This window comes from Pavona decussata, unplaced genomic scaffold (genome assembly GCF_977016875.1).
Source record: "Pavona decussata unplaced genomic scaffold, jaPavDecu1.1 SCAFFOLD_3, whole genome shotgun sequence".
In the NCBI taxonomy this organism is placed as follows: domain Eukaryota; kingdom Metazoa; phylum Cnidaria; class Anthozoa; order Scleractinia; family Agariciidae; genus Pavona; species Pavona decussata.
The window spans coordinates 68,128-89,011 of NW_028145427.1; the positions used below are offsets into that span (position 1 = coordinate 68,128).

Genomic DNA, 20,884 nt, shown 5'->3' on the forward strand with positions numbered 1-20,884 from the left:
TATGAGATGATTATAGCCAACTCGGCGCTACGCGCCTCGTTGGCTATCTATCATCTCATATCCAACGCGCGCTCGTGGAATAATTGTTAAGTATTATTAAATTCTCAGCCTCGGATATTGCATTTCGAGCGTTCTGATTGGTTTACTAAATCTCGGTTATCAGCTCATAGACCGTAGTTTGACCTTATATGGAAAACGAATGCTCCAGGTGTCGCTAAGCTAATTTTTTTTCGGCGGGAAGCGAAAGTTTATTCGGAAATATGTAGAAAAAAAAGAAAAGAAAGAAATACCAACCAATGCCATCTCAATATAACAACGATAAAAGCCACAAAGTTTGGTATGACGCTATTTAATGGTAAAGTTTCCTTTAAAATCTTTAAAATTGCAAGATTTTAAGATTTTTAGATCACATAACAACAACAATAACAATCGGTTACCTTTAAAAATTTCAGGATGGCTTGCAAATCCTGGCGGTAAGAGGTTAAAGCCAATCGAAGAAATTTCTTAGGAAGAGCTTTATGCCTGCCTTTATGTTTTTACGCATTTACGAGGACTTGAGGAAAAGTTCATCTATGAAATCCGTACGAGCGGCGGCCATAATGTTCGTTTCCGTCGCTCGGCACCACTCAGCAAAACATTTGCACAAATGTGCACAGCACTTACAGTTCTCAAATAAGCTTGAAGTTTAAAAACTTGCACTGAATGCTTGTCTCAGTGAGGTTGTACCTCGTACTCTTGCACTTGCCTGAAGTGTTTTAAATCGTCCGCGATGAATTCAGTTCAGCATGAGAAAAACCGTCCTTGCACTGATCTCTTCCTTCGCTCGGCACCACATAGCAGAACATTTGCTCAAATGTGCACAACTATTACGCTTCTCGATCAGCTAAAACTTCAAAAGCACTTGAATGCTAGTCTCAGAAAGGTTATAATTCATACATTTAAACGTTTTTTCAATTTTAGATGTCCGACTGTGTCCGATTTTCTTCGCCTTCGATTTTTCATTCAACTCCGTTTGCAAAGCGCTGCGCGTGTCATGTGATCATTAGGTTTCGCGCGCTTTGGTCGGAGGTTGCCTCAACATCCGGTCGTTTTAATTTGAAGGAAATTTTTTCTTAAAATTATAAAAATTCACTAAACTTCAACAGCAATATCCAAACGCGGAGAATTTAATAAAACAATTATTCCATTTGCGCTTGTTGGATATGAGATTAGTTATAGCCAACTCGGCGCTTCGCGCCTCGTTGGCTATTTACCATCTCATATCCAACGCGCGCTCATGGAATAATTGTTAATTTCCATATATTCCCATACAAAAAAAACATTTAGTCACTTCAGGCATATATTTTACATCAATAGTCAAGCATATATGAAATCTCTATTGATAATTTGACTTATTACCTCTGTGCTTATTGTATAAATATATAATTGTGTATAAATTGTATGTAATTTGTGTTGTTAATAAAAGGGATTGACAGCTGATTTGCAAGATGACCTTCAAAGTAGATGTATGCTTATTTGATCTCAATTGCACTTGACTATTGTCAGTAGCTGAAATCTCTGGTATGCTCGGCAAACTATGTGGAGTCATCCACCTTCACACTGGTGTACAAGATACACTTCGATGTAAACAGGCCCTTAGTTTATGAATGGGGGGGGGGGGGGGGGGGGGCATGCCTTGTGAGCAGAGCTAGTTCCCCTCAATTTGTATTTCAATATTTCTCCAATCCAATTCATAATTATTGGATATGTTGTAGATTTAAAGTGACAAGTACATGTAAAGGAGAAGGAGACATCTGGTGTGACTATAATACTGTGCCCCTTTTCCAAGTTTGATCTCAATAATTATTGTAATTGACTATTGTCAGTGGCTGAAATCTCTGGTATGCTCTTTTTGCAAACTATGTCGAGTCTGACATCCACCTTCACATTGGTGTACAAAATACACTTCGATGCAAACAGGCCCTTAGTTTATGAGGGGGGGGGGGCATGTCTTGTGAGCAGAGTTCCCCTCAATTTGTATTTTAATATTTCTCCAATCCAATTACTAAGTCATAATTATTGGATATGTTGTAGGCTTTAAAGTGACAGGTACATGTTAAGGAGAGGGGGACATCTAGTGTGACTATAATACTGTGCCCCTTTGCTAAGTTTGATCTCAATTGTACTTGACTATTGTCAGTGGCTGAAATCTCTGGTATGCTCTGAAAACTATGTCGAGTCATCCACCTTCACATTGTTGTACAAAAAAAACTTCAATGTAAACAGGCCCTTAGTTTATGAACGGCGGGGCATGCCTTGTGAGCAGAGTTCCCCTCAATTTGTATTTTCAATATTTCTCCAATCTAATTACATAATTATTGGATATGTTGTAGATTTAAAGTGACAAGTACATGTAAAGGAGAGGGGGACATCTAGTGTGACTATAATACTGTGCCCCTCAATTGTACTTGGCTATTGTCAGTGGCTGAAATCTCTGGTATGCTCTGCAAACTATGTCGAGTCATCCACCTTCACATTGGTGTACAAAATACACTTCGATGTAAACAGGCCCTTAGTTTATGAGTGGGGGGCATGCCTTGTGAGCAGAGTTCCCCTCAATTTTTGTATTTCAATATTTCTCCAAATTATCCAATAACATAATTATAATGGATATGTTGTAGATTTAAAGTGACTAGTACATGTAAAGGAGAGGAGGACATCTAGTGTGACTATAATACTGTGCCCCTTTGCCAAGTTATGAATTACATGTGCAATATGTACAGCAGGTTTCATTATTAATGTGATTGTTATTATTAAAATAAAATAAAAACATAGATTTGATAGTTGGTAGTCTGTCTTGTTAGTACTGAACTAGAAATCTTCCAAGATCAAAGAGAATAATTTGCTCACAGGTTTTTTGGAGTTTTTCATAAGGCTGAACCACTGTAGTAATGGGGGAGGGGCAAAACTTTTGTGAAGTCATTATTTTTATATTGTGTGCTATCATAGTTTATTAGACTATGGAAAGGAGTAATCATTTTTGAGCAGCTATTTGTACTTACTCTGAATTTTTATTGTTCATTTGTGATTCCTTACCAACTTACTATTTGGCTTTCACACTCTCTATGTTTGAGGGTACTAATGTATATAATCTCCATAACATTGTTTTGTGTATTGATGTTTGTATTAAAAGGCCTTATTTTCTTTTAAATATATAATTAAAGAGGGAGCATGCACCCAGGGCCCCTCACCTTGATCAAATACACTGACTCTTTCATACAAAGTAATTGTCTGCCCAGTAAAGGAAGGTAGAGTATTTGTTGTTTATAAGGTTTCTTTGACTTATTTCATTCAATATCAATTTGATGTTTTCATTTCCCTCATGCAACATGTGATGTAATAAAACAAATTATTATTGAAGGACTTGTTATATCAAACATATATCTAGTACTCCTGTGTGGCTAAAATCTATGACTCTTGCAAACTGAACTTGTGTGAGAGCTTTTTTCCATGTCCCAGTCTCATTGGCAACCAGTATACAGAATGGTTAAAAGAAATTCGGATCCAGTAAGGCCGTGAAAATCTTCATTTCCCTACAATCCTTGTTTACTTCATTTCGTATTATAATATTCGGCTATTTCCACCAGAATTGGATTCCAGTAGTTATGAACTCTGAATATTTCAATGCTAGATTTTCGAGCCCGTGATCGTACATTATAATTCAAAAGGTACGATTACATAGAAGGACGACAGGATTGGTTTTGCAATTGTATGGAAGTGCTATTAAATTACACTGATTACATGGAGCAGTTTCGGCTGTACCGGCTTTCGATCGATCGATCGCTAGGATCGCCGTGTAAACCCAACGTTTTGAGCGTTAAATTAGTCAGTCGATGTGCGCTAACGGTAACCGGAGAAAACTTATCGAATAAATTGCCGAATTAACCGATTTTCTTTCTTTTTGAAGCGAAAATTTGTCATTCCTTGAAATCCGCACAGCACGAAGGTTCCTTACAACCGACAACTCGCCCCAGCATGCTTTGCGGACCGTGTCCAACCACCACTGGGTTCACATGGCACTTTAACTTACACTACAGAGTTAATTCTCTGAACCACCATTTTTTGTTGTTGGTCCGTTTGGATTCTGCTGAACCATCGTCAGCTTGAAGCAGTTCAGAACTTTCCCGCCCGTATAATCAGCAGCACCACGAAGTTTGATCGCGTCTCTCCCGTCCTGAAAGATCTGCGTTGACTACCAGTCAAATGGCGGCTGTTTTGCTTCGTGACGCTTTAATTGTTGGCCTTTCAGTGTATGACGGGCTCTGCACCCCCTCTTATCGCTTGTAGTAAGTAAGTGGGCGTGTGAGCTAGAGAACATTTTTATGTTGAAAATTGGATCCCTTGTGCATAAATTACAATACAATAAAAAAGAAACACCCCCTGCACTCCATGATCTTGTTTCCTTAGCTTCTGATATCCATAAATATAATATCAGATTTGCCACTATTCAAAACCTGTACAGACCATTTTCTAGAACTAATTATGGTTTAGCACGCTTTAGAGTAGTGGCACCACAAACCTGGGAAACAATTCCAATGGAAGTTGAGTGTCTGCCCTACAATGTTTTTAAAAAGAAATTCAAACTTTTTCTACTTGATAGCCAAACATAAATAATATAAAAAAAATAACGCATACTATATACTTATATATATTTGCTGTAAACACTTTTTTCCTTACTGTTGTATTTTCCTAACCCAAGCCTAAATTAACTAGTAGAGCTCTTCAACCAGTATTATAAATTCTTCTTCCCCCTATTTTATTTAACTGCACAGAGGTAGTGGCCAACACGAAAGCCTTGCTCCTTTGGCCACTACGCACTTCTTTCGTAGAAAGTAAAATCATTAAGTAAATTGCTCTGTACGTTTAATTTTTTTCTTACTGTAAAATATATTGTATTTCGTTGTAATAAGTGTAAATAAAATTGAATTGAATTGAATTGAATTGACTCGCTATTCACAACCTTTACACATTCCTTTATTTAAATCTAAGACTGGACACAGGTCTTCATCATTGAATTGTCACTTCCTGGGTTTTTTAAATGACAATTAAAAAGGAGCCCCTTGGGTAGTGTCAATAAAGTTTGTATTGTATTGTAAGCACTTCGTGTAACTTAGCTGCGTACTCTATCAGGGCAGTTCATCGAAACTAATTGAGGGCCGTTTACAAAAAAAAATGGTACGGACCCGTTAAAAGTGGTACGGTACCCATAATTTTCAAGTATTTTGAGTCTTCAAATCAAATATCCTTCTTTGGCTTTTCGAATGCTATCATTATTTGATTTTATGAGCTCCAGTTCAATGACTTTAATGTCGTTGATTGAAAATTACTGGCCCCTGCTCTCTAGCAGAGATAAAACGGACATTCAGAAAGTCTAATCTTTGTTGCTGCTGTTGTTTTGTTTGTTTCATTTCTTTTGTGCAAACACTTGCGCTATCTTCAGTTTTATTCGACTTCAGAGCCGGCACAGCTGAGGGACTGTTCGTAGTGAAGAGTTGTATTCAGGCAAACGATACAACAGCTGGAATGCAAACGGATATTTGGCCAAGTTCCTTTTTCCTTTATTTTGTTTTTTGCGTTTTTCGACACGCCTCGGTTCTTTTTTCCGAGTAATTCTGAATAGACAAGACAGCTCCTTCTTGCCCGCTTTGGTAGCCAAACACAGCGTAGGGTTTGTCCACTCGCGGAGCCAACCATATAAAATGAAACCCCACTTTACGGACACCCGCTTATTACGGACAGTTGTGTTGGTACCGACTAACGGCTCATATATTTTCTCTTACGGGCTTAATGGGGCTTAATTTGGTGCGAATAAGCTTTTATTGGAAGAATAAGCTTTTTTCACCAAGAAGCGAAAAAAGCCACATAATTTGCACCGTGGTGCATTTGACCAACTCCAGATTGTCCCGCCTGAATGCGGTATTCAGGAAGTCTCAGACTGAACCGGATAAACTTTTCATCGATGGTAAACTTGTATTCTAGGTATGATTTAAATACTAGTAGGTGTGATAAACATTTATTCGTGTTTGTATGTTTATGTAAGCGATGAAACTCTTATTCACAACTAATGAATGTCAATTGTGTTCGTCAATAGTATTGTTATTATTACATGCAGTTAATGTCTGTGCAAATGTACGTAATGGTATAAGTCATTTCTTTATAAACCAATTAAAAAATTTAAAAAATGCTATTATTATAAACGACGATCATTTTAGATCCGTCATGAGCATGACCGATTACAGCCGGCAACCTGTTCCCAAAAATATCTAAAAGTAACAAAGTTTGATGCTGCTTGCTGAAATAAAAACATAAGTTAAGCGTTCAAGCGTTAAGTCCTCTCAAGTATAATCCACCTTACCTTACCCCCTTCTCCTCGGGTTGTGATTTTGGTTTTGTCTATAGGTTATGTTCTTTGCTGTGGAAAATAATTTTATTGATATTTGATTTGTAAGAATGCCAGCTATCTGCTTTAAAATTTCGTTAAATAAGGTGGTTTTAACCGATGGTTAAAAACTACGAATGGATTAAGGATTTTTGGGTACTCTTTCATTTTGCTTTATTTATAAATTTTTGCCTCTCTTTGACCCGAGTTGTCCCTCTCCAGGCACTTACGTATACATAAGTTTTCAAAATCCCCAAAAAATTAAACAAAGATTGTATTTCCTACTTTTCGCGGTACCTTCCCGCGCATTTTAGCTATTATTATTAGTTTTACACCTACGACATACACGCTTCAGACACAAACACAAAACAAAGGAAAGAAGAAAAAAGTAGTAATAGTGAGGAAAAGGAAAGAAGATGGCCAGGAGGTCTAAAGGAAACTATGAATCTTGTCTCAATTAGCTCAGTTTCTTCACGAAATAAATGATCTAATTTCAAATTAAAGTAATCACGTCGGATACTAAAACAGTTCTAATCATTTATTTTTATTTGGTTTTCGATTTCTGATTTCTGTGTAGTTTAGACAAGCACAAGATAATTAATGTAATCTTCTGGGCCCGGTTGTTCGAAAGCCGATTAACGCTAAGCCAGAATTAAAAGTTAACCGAGGTTTTCAACTCGTTCGTGAAACATGCTTTTGGAAGCTTATTTTAAGCTAATGGCAAAGGAGAGTCTGAGTTAAAACTGAGGGACAAGAATATTTTGGAAAAATCGCTGTTGATTAGTAATTAAACTCGAGTTATAGTTCACATTAACCCAGGATTAGCTTAATCGGACTTTGAACAACTGGGTCCTGTAGTTTAAGGATATTAAGGTATCACCCACTAGAAAAAACCTACCCATTTGAGGTTCTTGGAACAAATACTAGTGGAGTACGAATAGAATTGCAATGGGTTTTGCGCTGCATATGTAAACTAGTTGTTATTCCTTATAGTGTATATGACAGAATTGTTTCTTCTTGATCAAATGATTATGTTGTCTAGTATGAAAATAGAAAAAAAATTCCTTATCAATCATTCTTCCCCACGTTTGAGGCGGTTACAATCAGCTTTCACTTCCGGTTGGCTACAATACAACGCAAGACGGGAGACTGGGATAGTAGTGTTGTGACGTCAATACAGAAACGCTTAGTCTTGCAATTTCTTTATTCTTCAGTTGTTTCATTCTGTGTATTTAATATTCCCATTCAAAATTTCGTCCACACAGTTTTCCTCCTCGGCACACAAAAAACAACTGAAGAATATTCCTGTAATGACGTCACAGTCCCACTATCCCCAGTCTACCGTCTTGCGCGGTTTTGTACCCAACCGGATGTGAAATTTGACACTTCTACACTCCTTAAACGCGGAAATGAACAAATGATCAGGAAGTTTGATTTTCATTCGAGAACAACTTGAAGATTTGATCAAGCAAATTAAAAAATCTGTCATATACACTTTAAGCTCTGACAACATTCCTGAATCAACGCATCAAAGTTAAACTACAAATATTAAGCCATTGTGGATAACGTTCCATTTCATAGCGACTACATTAATGGAAGAACGATGAAAAATTAGATGGTTTTATTCAGCCATTGTTAATGGCAGTAATAACGTAACATTTTCCCGATATAGTGAGCTTTTTCTCTTGTTTTTTTACTTGTCAAAGGTCACTGATCGGACGCCATCCGGTTGCGCTGAAGCAAAGCTGATAATTTGAATTTCACGGAAGATGGTGAAATCTTGTACTTGTTGATTCTCATGCGCTAAACACGGTTCCTTTTCTACAATTCTTCCATTTTAATTTCGCTGTTTCGCTATGGAGCAATCGAAGGATACGTCTGTACTTCTTAAAGTAGTGAATAATCCCCGAGCTTCAGAAAAGATATCGGACGGCAATTCGGAATTGCGGCGACGTACCATCAAACAAGCTGAGAAATCTGAGTACGTTTGTAAGGGTGAGGAAGTGCGCCTCGAACTGCATGGAAAAGGATTAAAAGAAAAATTGTCTCAACTCTCCCTCACCGAAAACGAAATGCTTCTAGTTCGTCTGCAACGCAGGCTACCAGCGGAAAAGAGCGGTCAACGCGCAGGGGAACAACGTCACAGACAACCAAAGGCAAGTTCAGGACAATGATACACTGAATAATTTAGATTGAATACTATTTAAACGTATCCTTAATATTTATGAAAATACTCCGGATCAGTACATAGAAATCGATTTCATGTGGAATATAAAAGAAGTAGTTCCTAAGCTTTTAAGTTACAGCTAAGAAAGATCCACTTTTCGAAAATAAATCGCTATCCATTCTCCAACGTTATTTTCACACTAGGGTGGCATCTTCAAACGCTGCGTGTTATTGGTTGTACGCTGCATGGGCATGGAGATAATCTCGATTGCACAGATTGCAGTCATGAACGACCGTGAACAGATCGCTAAGGTAGCGAGGCGCGCATCCAGTCAAATTTAAATGCCAAAACAGCGTCACGGACGGAAATCATTGTTTAATCGCAAACTAACGCACTTCTTTCAGTTATAATGTGATTGCGTCTGCGATGACGTGCGATTTGAATTGTTAGTGCAACCAACTTGATAGATGATATCAGTAACTTGATCATTGATCGAACTCAATGGCGAATTCTGAGGGGTTTCTATCCCTAAGATATAACCATAACTTTCGTTTGAAAATATTTGATACTGAACATAAATTTAGAAGCAACGAACCATGCAATTTTAATGTAACAAGTAGAAATGGAACAGCCCTTGTAAAGAGCTCAGTATTCTGTTGGGCACTCGCTTGGTTAAAGACTAGAGGTAACAAGACTCTTAGTTACATTTTTGTGTTTTCTTTACTTGGCTTTCTAAACTGATAGTGGCCACAGCTGCTCCTCTACAGCTGCATCTCGCTAACACAACTGAGACACTTAACTGTTCACAACTGCATTAAACAGGCAACAACTAACAATTCAACTCAAAAGTGAACTACATATAACCTTTGCGCCTATGAGCTCGAATGTTCGAAGTATGATACTCTGATTTTGCAGAAATGTTTCGGTTAACCGACCGTGTGAACTTTCAGTATTCCGTCTACTACTCAGCTAGGAAAACCCAAATAAACCTACATAACCACGCAGTTAAATAACAGGTATCCTATAAAAACCGGACCAAGGTCGGCAAGAAACTAGACAAAATATGTACAGTGCACTTGTAATGCGCTATTTTAATTTCTGTAGTCCCGTGTATGGGGCAATATTGGGAAGGGTTTATCTGACTAACTCCAAAAGCTACAGAATAGAGCTGCTAGAATTGTTACTTTTTCTTGTTTTGACAACCGTTCAAATGATCTGTTGGATGTTCTTGTCTGGGAAAAGCTAGAATTGCAAAGACTAAACCTGCTGGTTGTTGTTATGTATAAAGTTCATAATAATCTTTCCCCACCGTACTTGTGTCGAATTTTATTTTTACTAATGTTTCAAGTGTACATTCCTACAATATCCCCAGACCAAGAACCGAGTCTGCAAAAGGAAGACTACACTATGGAACAGGATCCCCTTAGAGATTAGGAAGCGACCCAATTTAAAAAATTTTCATTTTTCATTCAATGGGAAAGATTTTTTTGTGACCATTTTAATCAGTGAAAATTAACTTTAAAAGTTTTATTGTATTTATCCTTCAAGTTAGGTAGTTAGGTATGTATTGCAATGTATTGTACAAACAATAACGATTGATTGATTGGTTGGTTGGTTGATTGATTGATTGATTGATTGATTGATTGATTGATTGATTGATTGATTGATTGACTAATTGATTGATAACAATATTTGCCAAGTTTGTCTATTTCGCCAAGGGCTATTGTTAAACGACCCAAACAATCATTCAGCTAGAGGGCAACTCTTAATAACAGTGCTATGAAATTGAGTTATAATTCCAAGCGAACGCATCCAGAAATTTAATGTTTTCTTGATTGGAACCGGAAACTAGAAATCGAAGGAAGTCGATATTGCTACGAGTTCGTAGGCCGTAAGAGAACTTTCCATCTTTAACAGAGAGCTCCGCGAGCGGGCAAAAATGAACGAATTCCTGTGCTATAATTGCCTACCTGTTGCCCGTTCACTCAAAAGTACACAACCAATGCATCACTTGCAAGGTTTTCTTCGATTTTCTTGTGGTTATGGGGAAAATGCTCCCTAATACGTGCCGACACCTCTCAACACTTGCCGCCTGAAGGAAACGAGAGGGATATCAAGTCATTTTGGTGCAGCGTGTAGATTTTGTTTTTGCTACAATGAAAGTACCGTCGAATCGGTGACTTGTTATAGATCTGTATGTGTTAAGTTATCTGACCTTGTTATAACGAGGTGGTGTGGGGGCTGTTTGGATGATGCCATTCATAAAAAAATTTGGCGTCAGGGTGCTCACCAAAAGTTGCATATACTGAGTCAGGTCTATCTAATATTGCAGCCAGAGTACATATTGCTAGGTTTTGTACTGCTGTAACTCATCCATATTCCCACAGGGTTGTTAAGAATTCTACAGCTACACCTACACTTGACCGCACTGGATTATAAATTATATATAAATTTTAATTAAAAGCCATTTTCTGATGTGTCCAATCTATTGTTTCTGAGATAACTGACGCCAGGATTGTAAGATAACGTTGGTCGCGTTTTCAGAAAACCTTCTGTTCTTGTTAGGTCACCGCATAAATGACAGGCTAACAGGTCCACCTTTTTCCTAGTGGGTGTCGCTGATGACACCCCGAAAGTGGTAATAGCCTTTTGCTGGTTTAATCAACAGTAGGTACCAGGTTTGGTAGTTTTGCCTATAAACGTACTAGCAAAATTTCAATGTACCTTTTTTGCTTGACTCTTCACTAGAAATCTCCCAATCAGGCTAAAAGGAGGGAATGCAGAAAAGAAAAATGTTTTTCCAGTGGTCTATTTATTAAGACGAGGTGTAAACAAGTCAATGATTGGGCGATCAAATCTTAAATTAAAAAATTAAATTACATTTATAAATTTGTATAGCTCATAATTCCATGACGAGGTGATCAAATGCGCTTTACAGTATGGGGACACTCTTCAGATCAAATTGGAATTTGGAAATGTTTGGTTTTTGAGGAGAGGGGAAAACTGAAGTACCAGGAGAAAAACCTGTTAGAGGAAGGACGAGAACCAACAACAAACTCAAACCACATTGCGGCGGTAGAGCGACATGTCTTTGGTATATCGGAAATGTTTGAATTCTGTATCTGCTATAGTATTCTCATATCCTGGTAATTGTGTCACTAACAAGATATTGTATTCAAAGCATTGATCCATATTTGTGTGATGACCCAACTACAGTCACGAGATTTTGTCTCACCCATATTGTTAATATAACGATATGCTGTAGTGTTTGTCACATTGGATACGAACGTCCAAGTTTGCACATTCCCCTCATAAGGCCTTCAGGATCAAACGTACAGCTAATAACTCCACAGTACTAATGTGGTGGGTTGAGGCGGGTCTGCTTGGATGTGAAACTCAGGTTGACCTTGTAATATAAGTCTGCAAGCAAAGTCCCCAGCCACCAGTGAAGCTCTTCCCTAGCTCTTGGAGAGGCTCATAGAGGTCCCAAATTGCCCTTGTTTTCCCTCAGGCAATTAGTTTTACTTATCTCTCTTAAAATTTCGGTAGTGAAGAGGGCCATACTCAATCCTCGAGAGGCTTAAGACACTATCAGCCCTAGGCCTTTTACTTCAACGAGATTTTGAATTATGCATAGCTTTAGACAAGCATTTTCTCAGTTTGTATTTTCGTTTCTCGGAGTCGGTTGAACATTTATTGTAATAGAATTTCTTAAGTACGAAACCCCATCTTTATATAATGAAGAGAAGTGACCTTTGCGTCATTAGCACTCTAAGCATGTGTCTTAAAAGCTTAATACTAATTTGCGGCAAAAACAAAAACATCACAAAAAGGAAAAAACGAAAAAAAAAATTGGCCAATATGTATATCCAGCCACGTGATCAAACCGCATGTAATCAAAAGTAGTATCTTGTAAATCATGCGTACTTTCCGGAGCTTATCTAGAGCTTATCGAGAGAGAGAGAGAGAGAGAGAGAGAGAGAGAGAGAGAGAGAGAGAGACTGTGTGTGTAGACACCGACGGCACTCATTGGATTGATTTGGTCTTCAAATGCGTGCCCAGACCCCATGAAGTCTACAGTGTTTTTCTTTTGTCTACCGATACTGCGCAGATTAGATAAGGGATACACTTCGTTCCTCTCATACCCAGAAAGTATCTTTTTTCAGTTTTCTGAACTGTAAGAGATGTGGTCAAGGGCGCGGTATTAGGCTGTATCAGTAGCAGAAAACAATACCAGAATCATCGAAGTTGAAAAATTTCTTTATTTGCAGGATGGTCATTTTAAGAATGATTGTCGCAAAGGTCCGGAGAAACAAGAAGGAGCTAAAAGAGCTAAAAGAGAATCAGAAGCTGGAGGTAAATATCTAAATGTTGAAAATTGAAGTCACACAAGTGGCATATCTGCATGAGCCGTAAATTTACGACCTTCAGCTTTCTGGATAGGAGAAAAAATGCGCCTTTTATAAACGGCACAAGACCTCTAGCGCCTCTATAGGCGAATCATTGTTTACACTTTTTGCCTCATTAACATATGCTTATAACTATCTGATGACAACAATAAAATGAAAACTCTGAATATTGAAAGGGCTTAACAGTTTCATTTTTCATAAAATTTGAGCCCAATACATCGAATGGTTTCGGAGAATTTCTCCTCTTAAAATTCGAAATTTTACGGAGATTGTATGGCTCATTAACTTTTTTGCGACCCAGCAATTTCGCAGTTTTTTATGGCTGATATTTCCTTCAATATTGCTGGCAAAGAGCTGAAAATTGCACAAATTGCTCAACTTAATGAGCTCTTTCAACTTTTGCATTTAGTTCATATATACGGCCACGGCTTCTATGAGTTAAGTCGTATGCTAATGAGGAAAAATGTAAACAATGACGTCAGCAAGGATTTGATTATTTTCTGTGGAAAACGTGCATTGCTGGTGAAAAACGTCACTGTTTGAACCCACTCGAACATCCATTTGTGAGAGAGTGTCTATGCCTTCCATGTCGACTAGCTCGACTCTCAAATTATCCCTAGAAATTTCATTGACAATATCGCAAAATACGCAGTAATTAATCAAACATATATACAATGTCATCTAGCGTACGATCGAGCAAACATTTCTAACGGGGGTGAGGGGGGGGGGGGGGGGGGAGGATGGGGATATTTCAGTTATTGTAGCCTTTGTTTATTTCTATCAAGTTCGCCAGCCCCGACGTTAGGATCAGTCTGCCGTCTGTAGTTTGAAGTTAATTTGGCTGAGTAAAATTTGTTGGCCATGACTCCATGAGAAATCTCAACAAGATTTAACCTCGTTGCCAGGGCTCCCCCGCCCCGTGTTTCTGGCTTATTGAGTTTTCCTTGAGTTGTTAAAGGCCGCAGGTCTAGAGGGTGATAATCAGGCCCTAGTTGTTCAAAGAAAGGATAAATGGATACATAAGATGAATCACTATTCACCAGGGAAGATGCATTCGTTACAGTGCATTTTATCCTCAAAATAGTAGCTTTTCCATTGGATAATGTTACCGGCCGCTCTTTGAAGAACCATTGTAACAAGATGCCTGCTATACTGGCATTACGCGTGATGCCCGGACTGATTCATTTATTCCAACTGTATGCTTCGCCGATTGATAAAACTATCCTTGCTAATGGAATAGTTTGAGTCACGACGATCGCGTTACGTTGTTTCCCTTGTGTTACGTTACTCAGGGTTTCAAGGGAAATTGCGGGAATTCCATTGCGATAACGTAAGCTTCTCAATGACCTCTTCTCTGTCTGCAATCGTGGACTAAGACTGTCAAAGAAAGCACGATTCCTTCGCCAGGAACTCTCCAATTTCCACCGTTTTAGATGTCAAGTGCTTCTTAGAAGTTATTCTTTCGATTTACGGCTTCAAAATGGTGAAATTTCCGTTTGAAAACGGCACACTTGAGTCCAGAACATGTTAACAATATGGCGCCACAATTTAATGCAGTTTTAATGAAGAAATCAAATGATGCGTTGACGTCACACAGGTAAGGGTGAGTGGGTCCCCTCCCTAGCGATATAAGCGACAAGAATGGATTTTGATTGGCCTGCTTTTGTTGAAGACAATCAGAACAATACATCCCGAGTAGGAGAGGGGAGAGTTTAATGAATAAATTAATGTACCGATTTGTAGCTACGAGGAAGAAAAAAAAACAAGATGCCTGCTACACTGGCATTACGCGTGATGCTGGGGCTGATTCATTTATTCCAACTGTATGCTTCGCCGATTGATAAATCTGTCCTTGCTAATGGAATAGTTTGAGTTACGACGATCGCGTTACGTTGTTGTTTCCCTTGTGTTACGCTACTCCGGGTTTCAAGGGCAATTGCGGGAATTCCATTGCGATAACGTAAGCTTCTCCGTCAATGACCTCTTTTCAGTCTCGCGTCGTGGTCTAAGACTGTCAAACAAAGCACGATTCCTTCGCCAGGAATTTACCAATTTCCACCGTTTTAAATGTCGAATGCTTCTTAGAAGTTATTCTTTCGATTTGCCGCTTCAAAATGGTGAAATTTCCGTTTGAAAACGGCACACTTGAGTCCAGAACATGTTAACAATATGGCGCCAAATTTAATCTGTTTTTTATAAATAGATCAAATGATGCGTTGACGTCACACAGGTAGGGGTGAGTGGGTCCCCTCCTTCGCGATGTAAGCGACAAGAATGGATTTTGATTGGGCTGCTTCTGTTGAAGACAATCAGAACAATACACCCCGAGTAGGAGAGGAGTGAGTTTAATGAATAAATTAATGTACCGATTTGTAGCTACGAGGAAGAAAAAAAAAAAAAGAAATCGACCCGTTTTTAGACACGGTATGCCCCTTCAGGGCATCCCGCGTAAAAAAAGAAATCGACCCGTTTTTAGACACGGTATGCCCCCTCAGGGCATCCCGCGTAAAAAATAGTAGCTGCAATATCATTTGTGACTAAGTGAATGACCATCGCATTTAGTCAGTTTTTTCATTCGCAATCTCATTGTTGTAGTACTACTGTAGTATTACTAATTTCATTTCTTTTGTTGACAAGGTATGAAGCTTAACAGGGGTGTCAAAGGAGATAGAGCGTGTTCATGGAAGCAACTGAAAAAGAAAGAAGCAGCTTATAGTCGTGCACAATCAAAGGGCAAAGAAGGAAAGAACACTGACCAATTATTGCACAAACAGCTGAATACAAAAGTTAGCAACCCAAGAAGAAAGGCAAAGCTTCAAACGAAAACAAAAGAATCGCCCTCACAGAAGACGAGACGACAACAAAACTTGGTTCGCAATATTGGCGGACTACCAAATGAAGGGAAGGTTTGCTTAAAAGAACCATTGAAAGATAACAAAGGCGAAGATTTTTTGCGAAAACCCTCGGGAAGCAAGAAAGAAGAGATTGTTGGACAAGAAAAGGAACTGCAAGAGTTGGAGGAACAATTGACTGACTTGCAAAAACAACTAGAAGAAAAGTGCATTCAAGAAATGGCTTTAAAGGAGCAGGTAAATGTGGACCGACAACGTATCATTGACCTGAAGGGTGAGTTGAGAGCCAACGAACAAGAAATGAGTACAATGTCAGAACAACTGAGTTACACGCGAGGTCAAATCCTTGAGAAGGACGGAAATATGGCAACTTTACAGAAGGAGATAGCTACAAGACAGCAACAACTTACTGATCTGCAAAATCAGTTGAGCGCAAAGGAAGAAGAAATAAGAATGACAAGAGAACAATCGACTAATTTTTCCAGACAAGGGGAAATATTGCAAACGAAGCAGCAACGGGTCCGCGATCTCCAAAACAAGTTAAGAACAAACGAGCAACAAATAAGAGCGATGGAACTGGAAATTAATGACTTGCGCGAACAGTTAGAAGAAAAAGACGCAACTTTACCAGAGGAAATAGAAACAGGACGACAACAAGTCATTGATCTGCAAAGCGAGCTGCGGAGTAAGGACGAAGAAATAAGAAAAGGGGAACAACAATTGACTGACTTGCGCGAAAAGTTAGAAGAAAAAGACGCAAACCTGGTGACTGCACAAGGAGAGGCTAGGGCAGAACACCAACGAGTCACTGATCTACAAAGACAGTTGACAACAAACGAGCAGGAAATGAGAGCGATGGAACAGCAAATGATTGAGTTCCGCGAACAGTTAGAAGAAAAAGACGCTTTACAAGAGGAAATAGAAACAGGACGACGACAAGTCATTGATCTGCAAAGCGAGCTGCGGAGTAAGGACGAAGAAATAAGAAAAGGGGAACAACACTTGACTGACTTGCGCGAACAGTTAGAAGAAAAAGACGCAAGCCTGGTGACTGCACAAGGAGAGGCTAGGGCCGAACACCAACGAGTCACTGATCTACGAAGACAGTTGACAACAAACGAGCAAGAAATGAGAACGGTGGAACAGCAAATGATTGAGTTGCGCGAACAATTAGGAGAAAAAGACACAAACGTGGCGACTTTACAAAGAATGTTAAGAGGAGAACAGCAACGTGTCAGCCGTCTGCAAAATCAGTTGACAATAAACGAGCAAGAAATGACAATCATGGAACAACGTCTAACCGACTTGCGAGAAGAAGGGGAACATCACCAGTTAAGAGTGGAAGAGCAACACGTACTTCGCCTGCCAGGAGCCAACAACGAAGAAGAAAATTCAGCAAATAATTCGGTCGGCCCACCTGACTGGATCATAGACCGGAGCGAAATTGAAATTGGTGGAAAACAACTTGGACAAGGAGGGTGGGGGAGTGTTGTTGAAGGGAAATATCAACGCTGTGCTGTAGCCGTGAAGCAACTTTATGAATCTATTCTCTCGCCTTGTAATAGAAATAAATTCTTAAGAGAAATGAACATGGCTTCAAGATGCCGCCATCCTTGCTTATTGCAATTCATTGGAGCAACAAATGACAAGGGAAACCCTTTGTTGTCACCGAGCTCATGGAAACAAGCTTACGAGCGTTGTTAGACGAACGGCATCCCGCCGATACAGAAGTCTCCGTTATCTGTCTGGATGTTGCTCTAGCACTGAATTACTTGCACAAGGAGAAACCGAGGAAACCTTCCATCATTCACCGTGACATAAGCAGCGCTAATGTGTTGCTATGGCGACAGAAGGACCAATGGAGAGGCAAAGTATCAGATTACGGTACAGTGAATTTCACACAGCACTCTAAAACGATTGCTCCTGGGGCCCCTATTTACAGCGCACCGGAAGCACTTTCTATAAAACAAACAACTAAGGTTAGTCCTGACGTCATTGGAATTAATTACGTTTACAGAGGCAGTAATTAGTAAGAGTAGAGTTTTGACCATTAATCTTTCTTTGGTGATGCTTTGATACTCATCCTTGAGCCAACACAAAAAGTCCTCAAAATTTTTTGACATATTAATACGTGTATATTGAAATATTTTTACGTATTATACGTATTCTATTGGTAATATCAGAACTGGATCCCGAATGGTTGAGATCAGGTTAAAGTGAGTCTGAAATAACAGGTTCAAGGAGTTGGATCTAGATTGAGTAAAATTTCGTTAAATGTTTGGAAGCGTCGTCTTAAGACGCTCATAACTGACTGTGATCATGAAAATTTCCGCCATTAGCATTACTTAGTTATTTTGTAGACCGTGTTGCAAGATCGTACGGTCGTTGCCTCTAAGATGTTTGTTGAACCGGCCATTGTAGCTGGTTATGACTCTACCACCGAGGCAATAACACAGTTCCTTTATAAGCCATCCTTTAATATCCCGTCTTCTCCTCAGTCAGCGGCGTCGATAGAAGATCATCAGAAGTAACAATCAACGCTCAATCTGATTGAGGCAGCTTGCAGCTGATAAGAATGTTTCATTTATTCTAAGAAGTCAAATCTATCTAAGACTTATTCTGGGACTCCTGCCCCTTCCCTCCCGTCCCCAACTCGATATTGTATCGTTGCAACAATAGTAAGGGGCAAGGGGAGTGTTAACAGAAAAGGCAAATTATATTTTGAGGTACAAGAAAGTGGTCAGCTTTATCAAGTACCTTTCTGGCATGATTGTAGTCGCATATGGAAGATTTGTCCAACTTTGGTGAAATATAACGTCCCTAATTTTGGCGATAAGTCGTTTCAAGAGAGGATGATCCCTCTCTTGGTCGTTTATAATGGTTGCCGTTGATATTTCAGATTGATGTTTACAGCTTTGGAGTCCTTCTTTGTGAAATGTGCATCCGGGAACTGCCAGATCCTGAAAGGCGCGAAGAACAAGTTGCAGGTATATCGAGCCACGTGTTTCAAAGTCTAGCGCGACGTTGCCTTGAAAGGGATCCTACTCTGAGACCAAACATGGAGGAAATTATTGATGACCTTGAGCAGTTTAATAGCACGTCATGATTGCTATTGTGTGGAAAGGAGACAGTATGTTTGACTATAACTATCAGTCCAAGAAACAAGTTTGTTAGAATTTTCTCTTTCAATCCAAGAATGGTAACTTTGTTTTGCAAATGATCCTCCATACAAGGAACATTCCGCTAAAATAGGAAGAGAACTATTTTAGTAAGTTAGAAAATGATTTATTCTGTTGAAAGGGTCACCTTAGGACCGGCTCTCTAAAAGGTTAGTTGTGAAGTACCGAGTAGTTACATACCACCCGCGAAAGGAAGTGGCATTTTTAGGACTTCTAAACACTGCACTTTATAGAAATAAATTTTGTTAAAGGGCATCACAACAATAGCCTATTTTGATTAGTTTTGATTTCATATTTTTTTTTACCTTAGTTACAATCTTGTTTACATTGTTTTATCTATGTTTTGATTGGGTTTGTAATCGGACGTTTTGGCACCATGCACCACGCGTATATTAAAAAGCGGTTAGCGTCCTTTTTTGCCAGAGCATCATATGATTTCGTATTGTCTAGTATCTTCGTTTTGTGTTCTTAACCTTTGGCTCAAGCGGGACCGATATGTAAGTACGCTTTGTTATTTTGTTTAAATTAGTTTTAGTAATGGGCGAAAGTACGCAAGTGAACACAAAGCGAGGAGTGATTGATTCGGAATCGTTTTTTAAATTGAGTTGATTCAAGAGTAAAGGCCCACATTTCATGTTAGAGAACGCTAGGCTTTCAATGGATTCACAATTATCATGTAATTATCAAGATTATTAATTGGGACGTTTAGCTTTTTAAGATAGTTTATACTGATTTGTTTATGTAATTGTGTCGCATTATCGTTGTAAAGAGAATAGTTCGTTTTTCAACCAAATTGATAGAGATCTGTTTCATTGTATTTCTGATTACGGTCGCGGCTAGCCAGGTCGTTGGTTATACATAATTGTGGTTGTAGTTTTGAGCTGGTTTCTTTTAAAATGTTGCAATAAATCGCCGTTTACCGTCAACTGTGTTTCTTTGCACGCTACTCAACCCGTAAAATGGCATTTTCCTGAAGCAGGAGCCCATTACGCTGAGGGTCGTGTTATGGCGGTTTTTTTTTTCAGACCTATCTATTTCTAGATTAAAGCTCCCACAAATCCAGTCTCAAGCTTTGCATGATTCTCATGTGAACCGGAATTTACAGTGCGACTGCTCCGCCGGGGTCTCTTAAAGGCCAATCAGATTACAGGAAAAGAACAATAAATTTCAACCAAAGCCGATTGAACCAATCACGAGTAGACGGAAAAAAACAGTTAAAACCCCAAATTTTGGAATTGTGCACTGTTCGTATCACACTGTGATCTGATTGGCCAGTTTTAAGTGACCCCGGTAATAGTAGTCGAACTTTCAATTAGTATTTCCACGTGTATTTAAAAATAGACCGATCTGTAAAAACGCCGTTGCGTAGGCTTGCTATCAGAGATGTACGCTCCAAGTAACAAGCTCCTTCCTGGAGTTCTTTTCCCACCTCCGGGCAAATCCTCGGGCATTAGTATTTTTGAAAAGAATCTGACTAATGCCTGACGGCGGGAAAAAACGAGATGTTCCCCGCAGTACAGTTAAAAAGAATTTGATTTCTTCGTTTCTGGGCTTACCTTCATTCTAATGAAGCTGATACTAATTCATACCAACTGTTGCCTCGAATAAGTCCTATTTCTCAGTATTGTCACAGTCACTATTCATTCTGTGGATCTGCAATCTCATTCATGTCCTACTTAATCAAAGTTAATTTGCCGATGAACGTTTCAGTGAAAAGCTATCAAAGCTACAGAGGCGTGGAGTGAAATCATGGGGGCATTGTCCAATCTCGTACCCAGAGTCTTCAGGCTTTTTGGTCAGCGGGGCAACGCCAGGAAGACTCTGGGGACGTCGAAAAAAATCAATTTTTTTGATTGGCT

At 39.1% G+C, this 20,884-nt stretch overlaps 2 protein-coding genes across 2 annotated transcripts in view; both read left to right on the plus strand.

Moving 5' to 3' along the window:
* LOC146489731 (uncharacterized) overlaps window positions 1–20,884 on the plus strand; it is a 133,431-nt gene that overhangs the window by 8,015 nt on the left and 104,532 nt on the right. The gene's annotated exons all lie outside the window — the stretch shown is intronic.
* Window positions 8,275–20,072, plus strand: LOC146489732 (uncharacterized). Its single transcript, XM_085103280.1, has 5 exons — window positions 8,275–8,574; window positions 12,857–12,941; window positions 15,632–17,404; window positions 17,497–17,825; window positions 18,746–20,072. The coding sequence occupies exons 1-5, from the start codon at window positions 8,275–8,277 to the stop codon at window positions 18,950–18,952; spliced, it is 2,694 nt and encodes an 897-aa protein (XP_084959406.1). The 3' UTR covers window positions 18,953–20,072.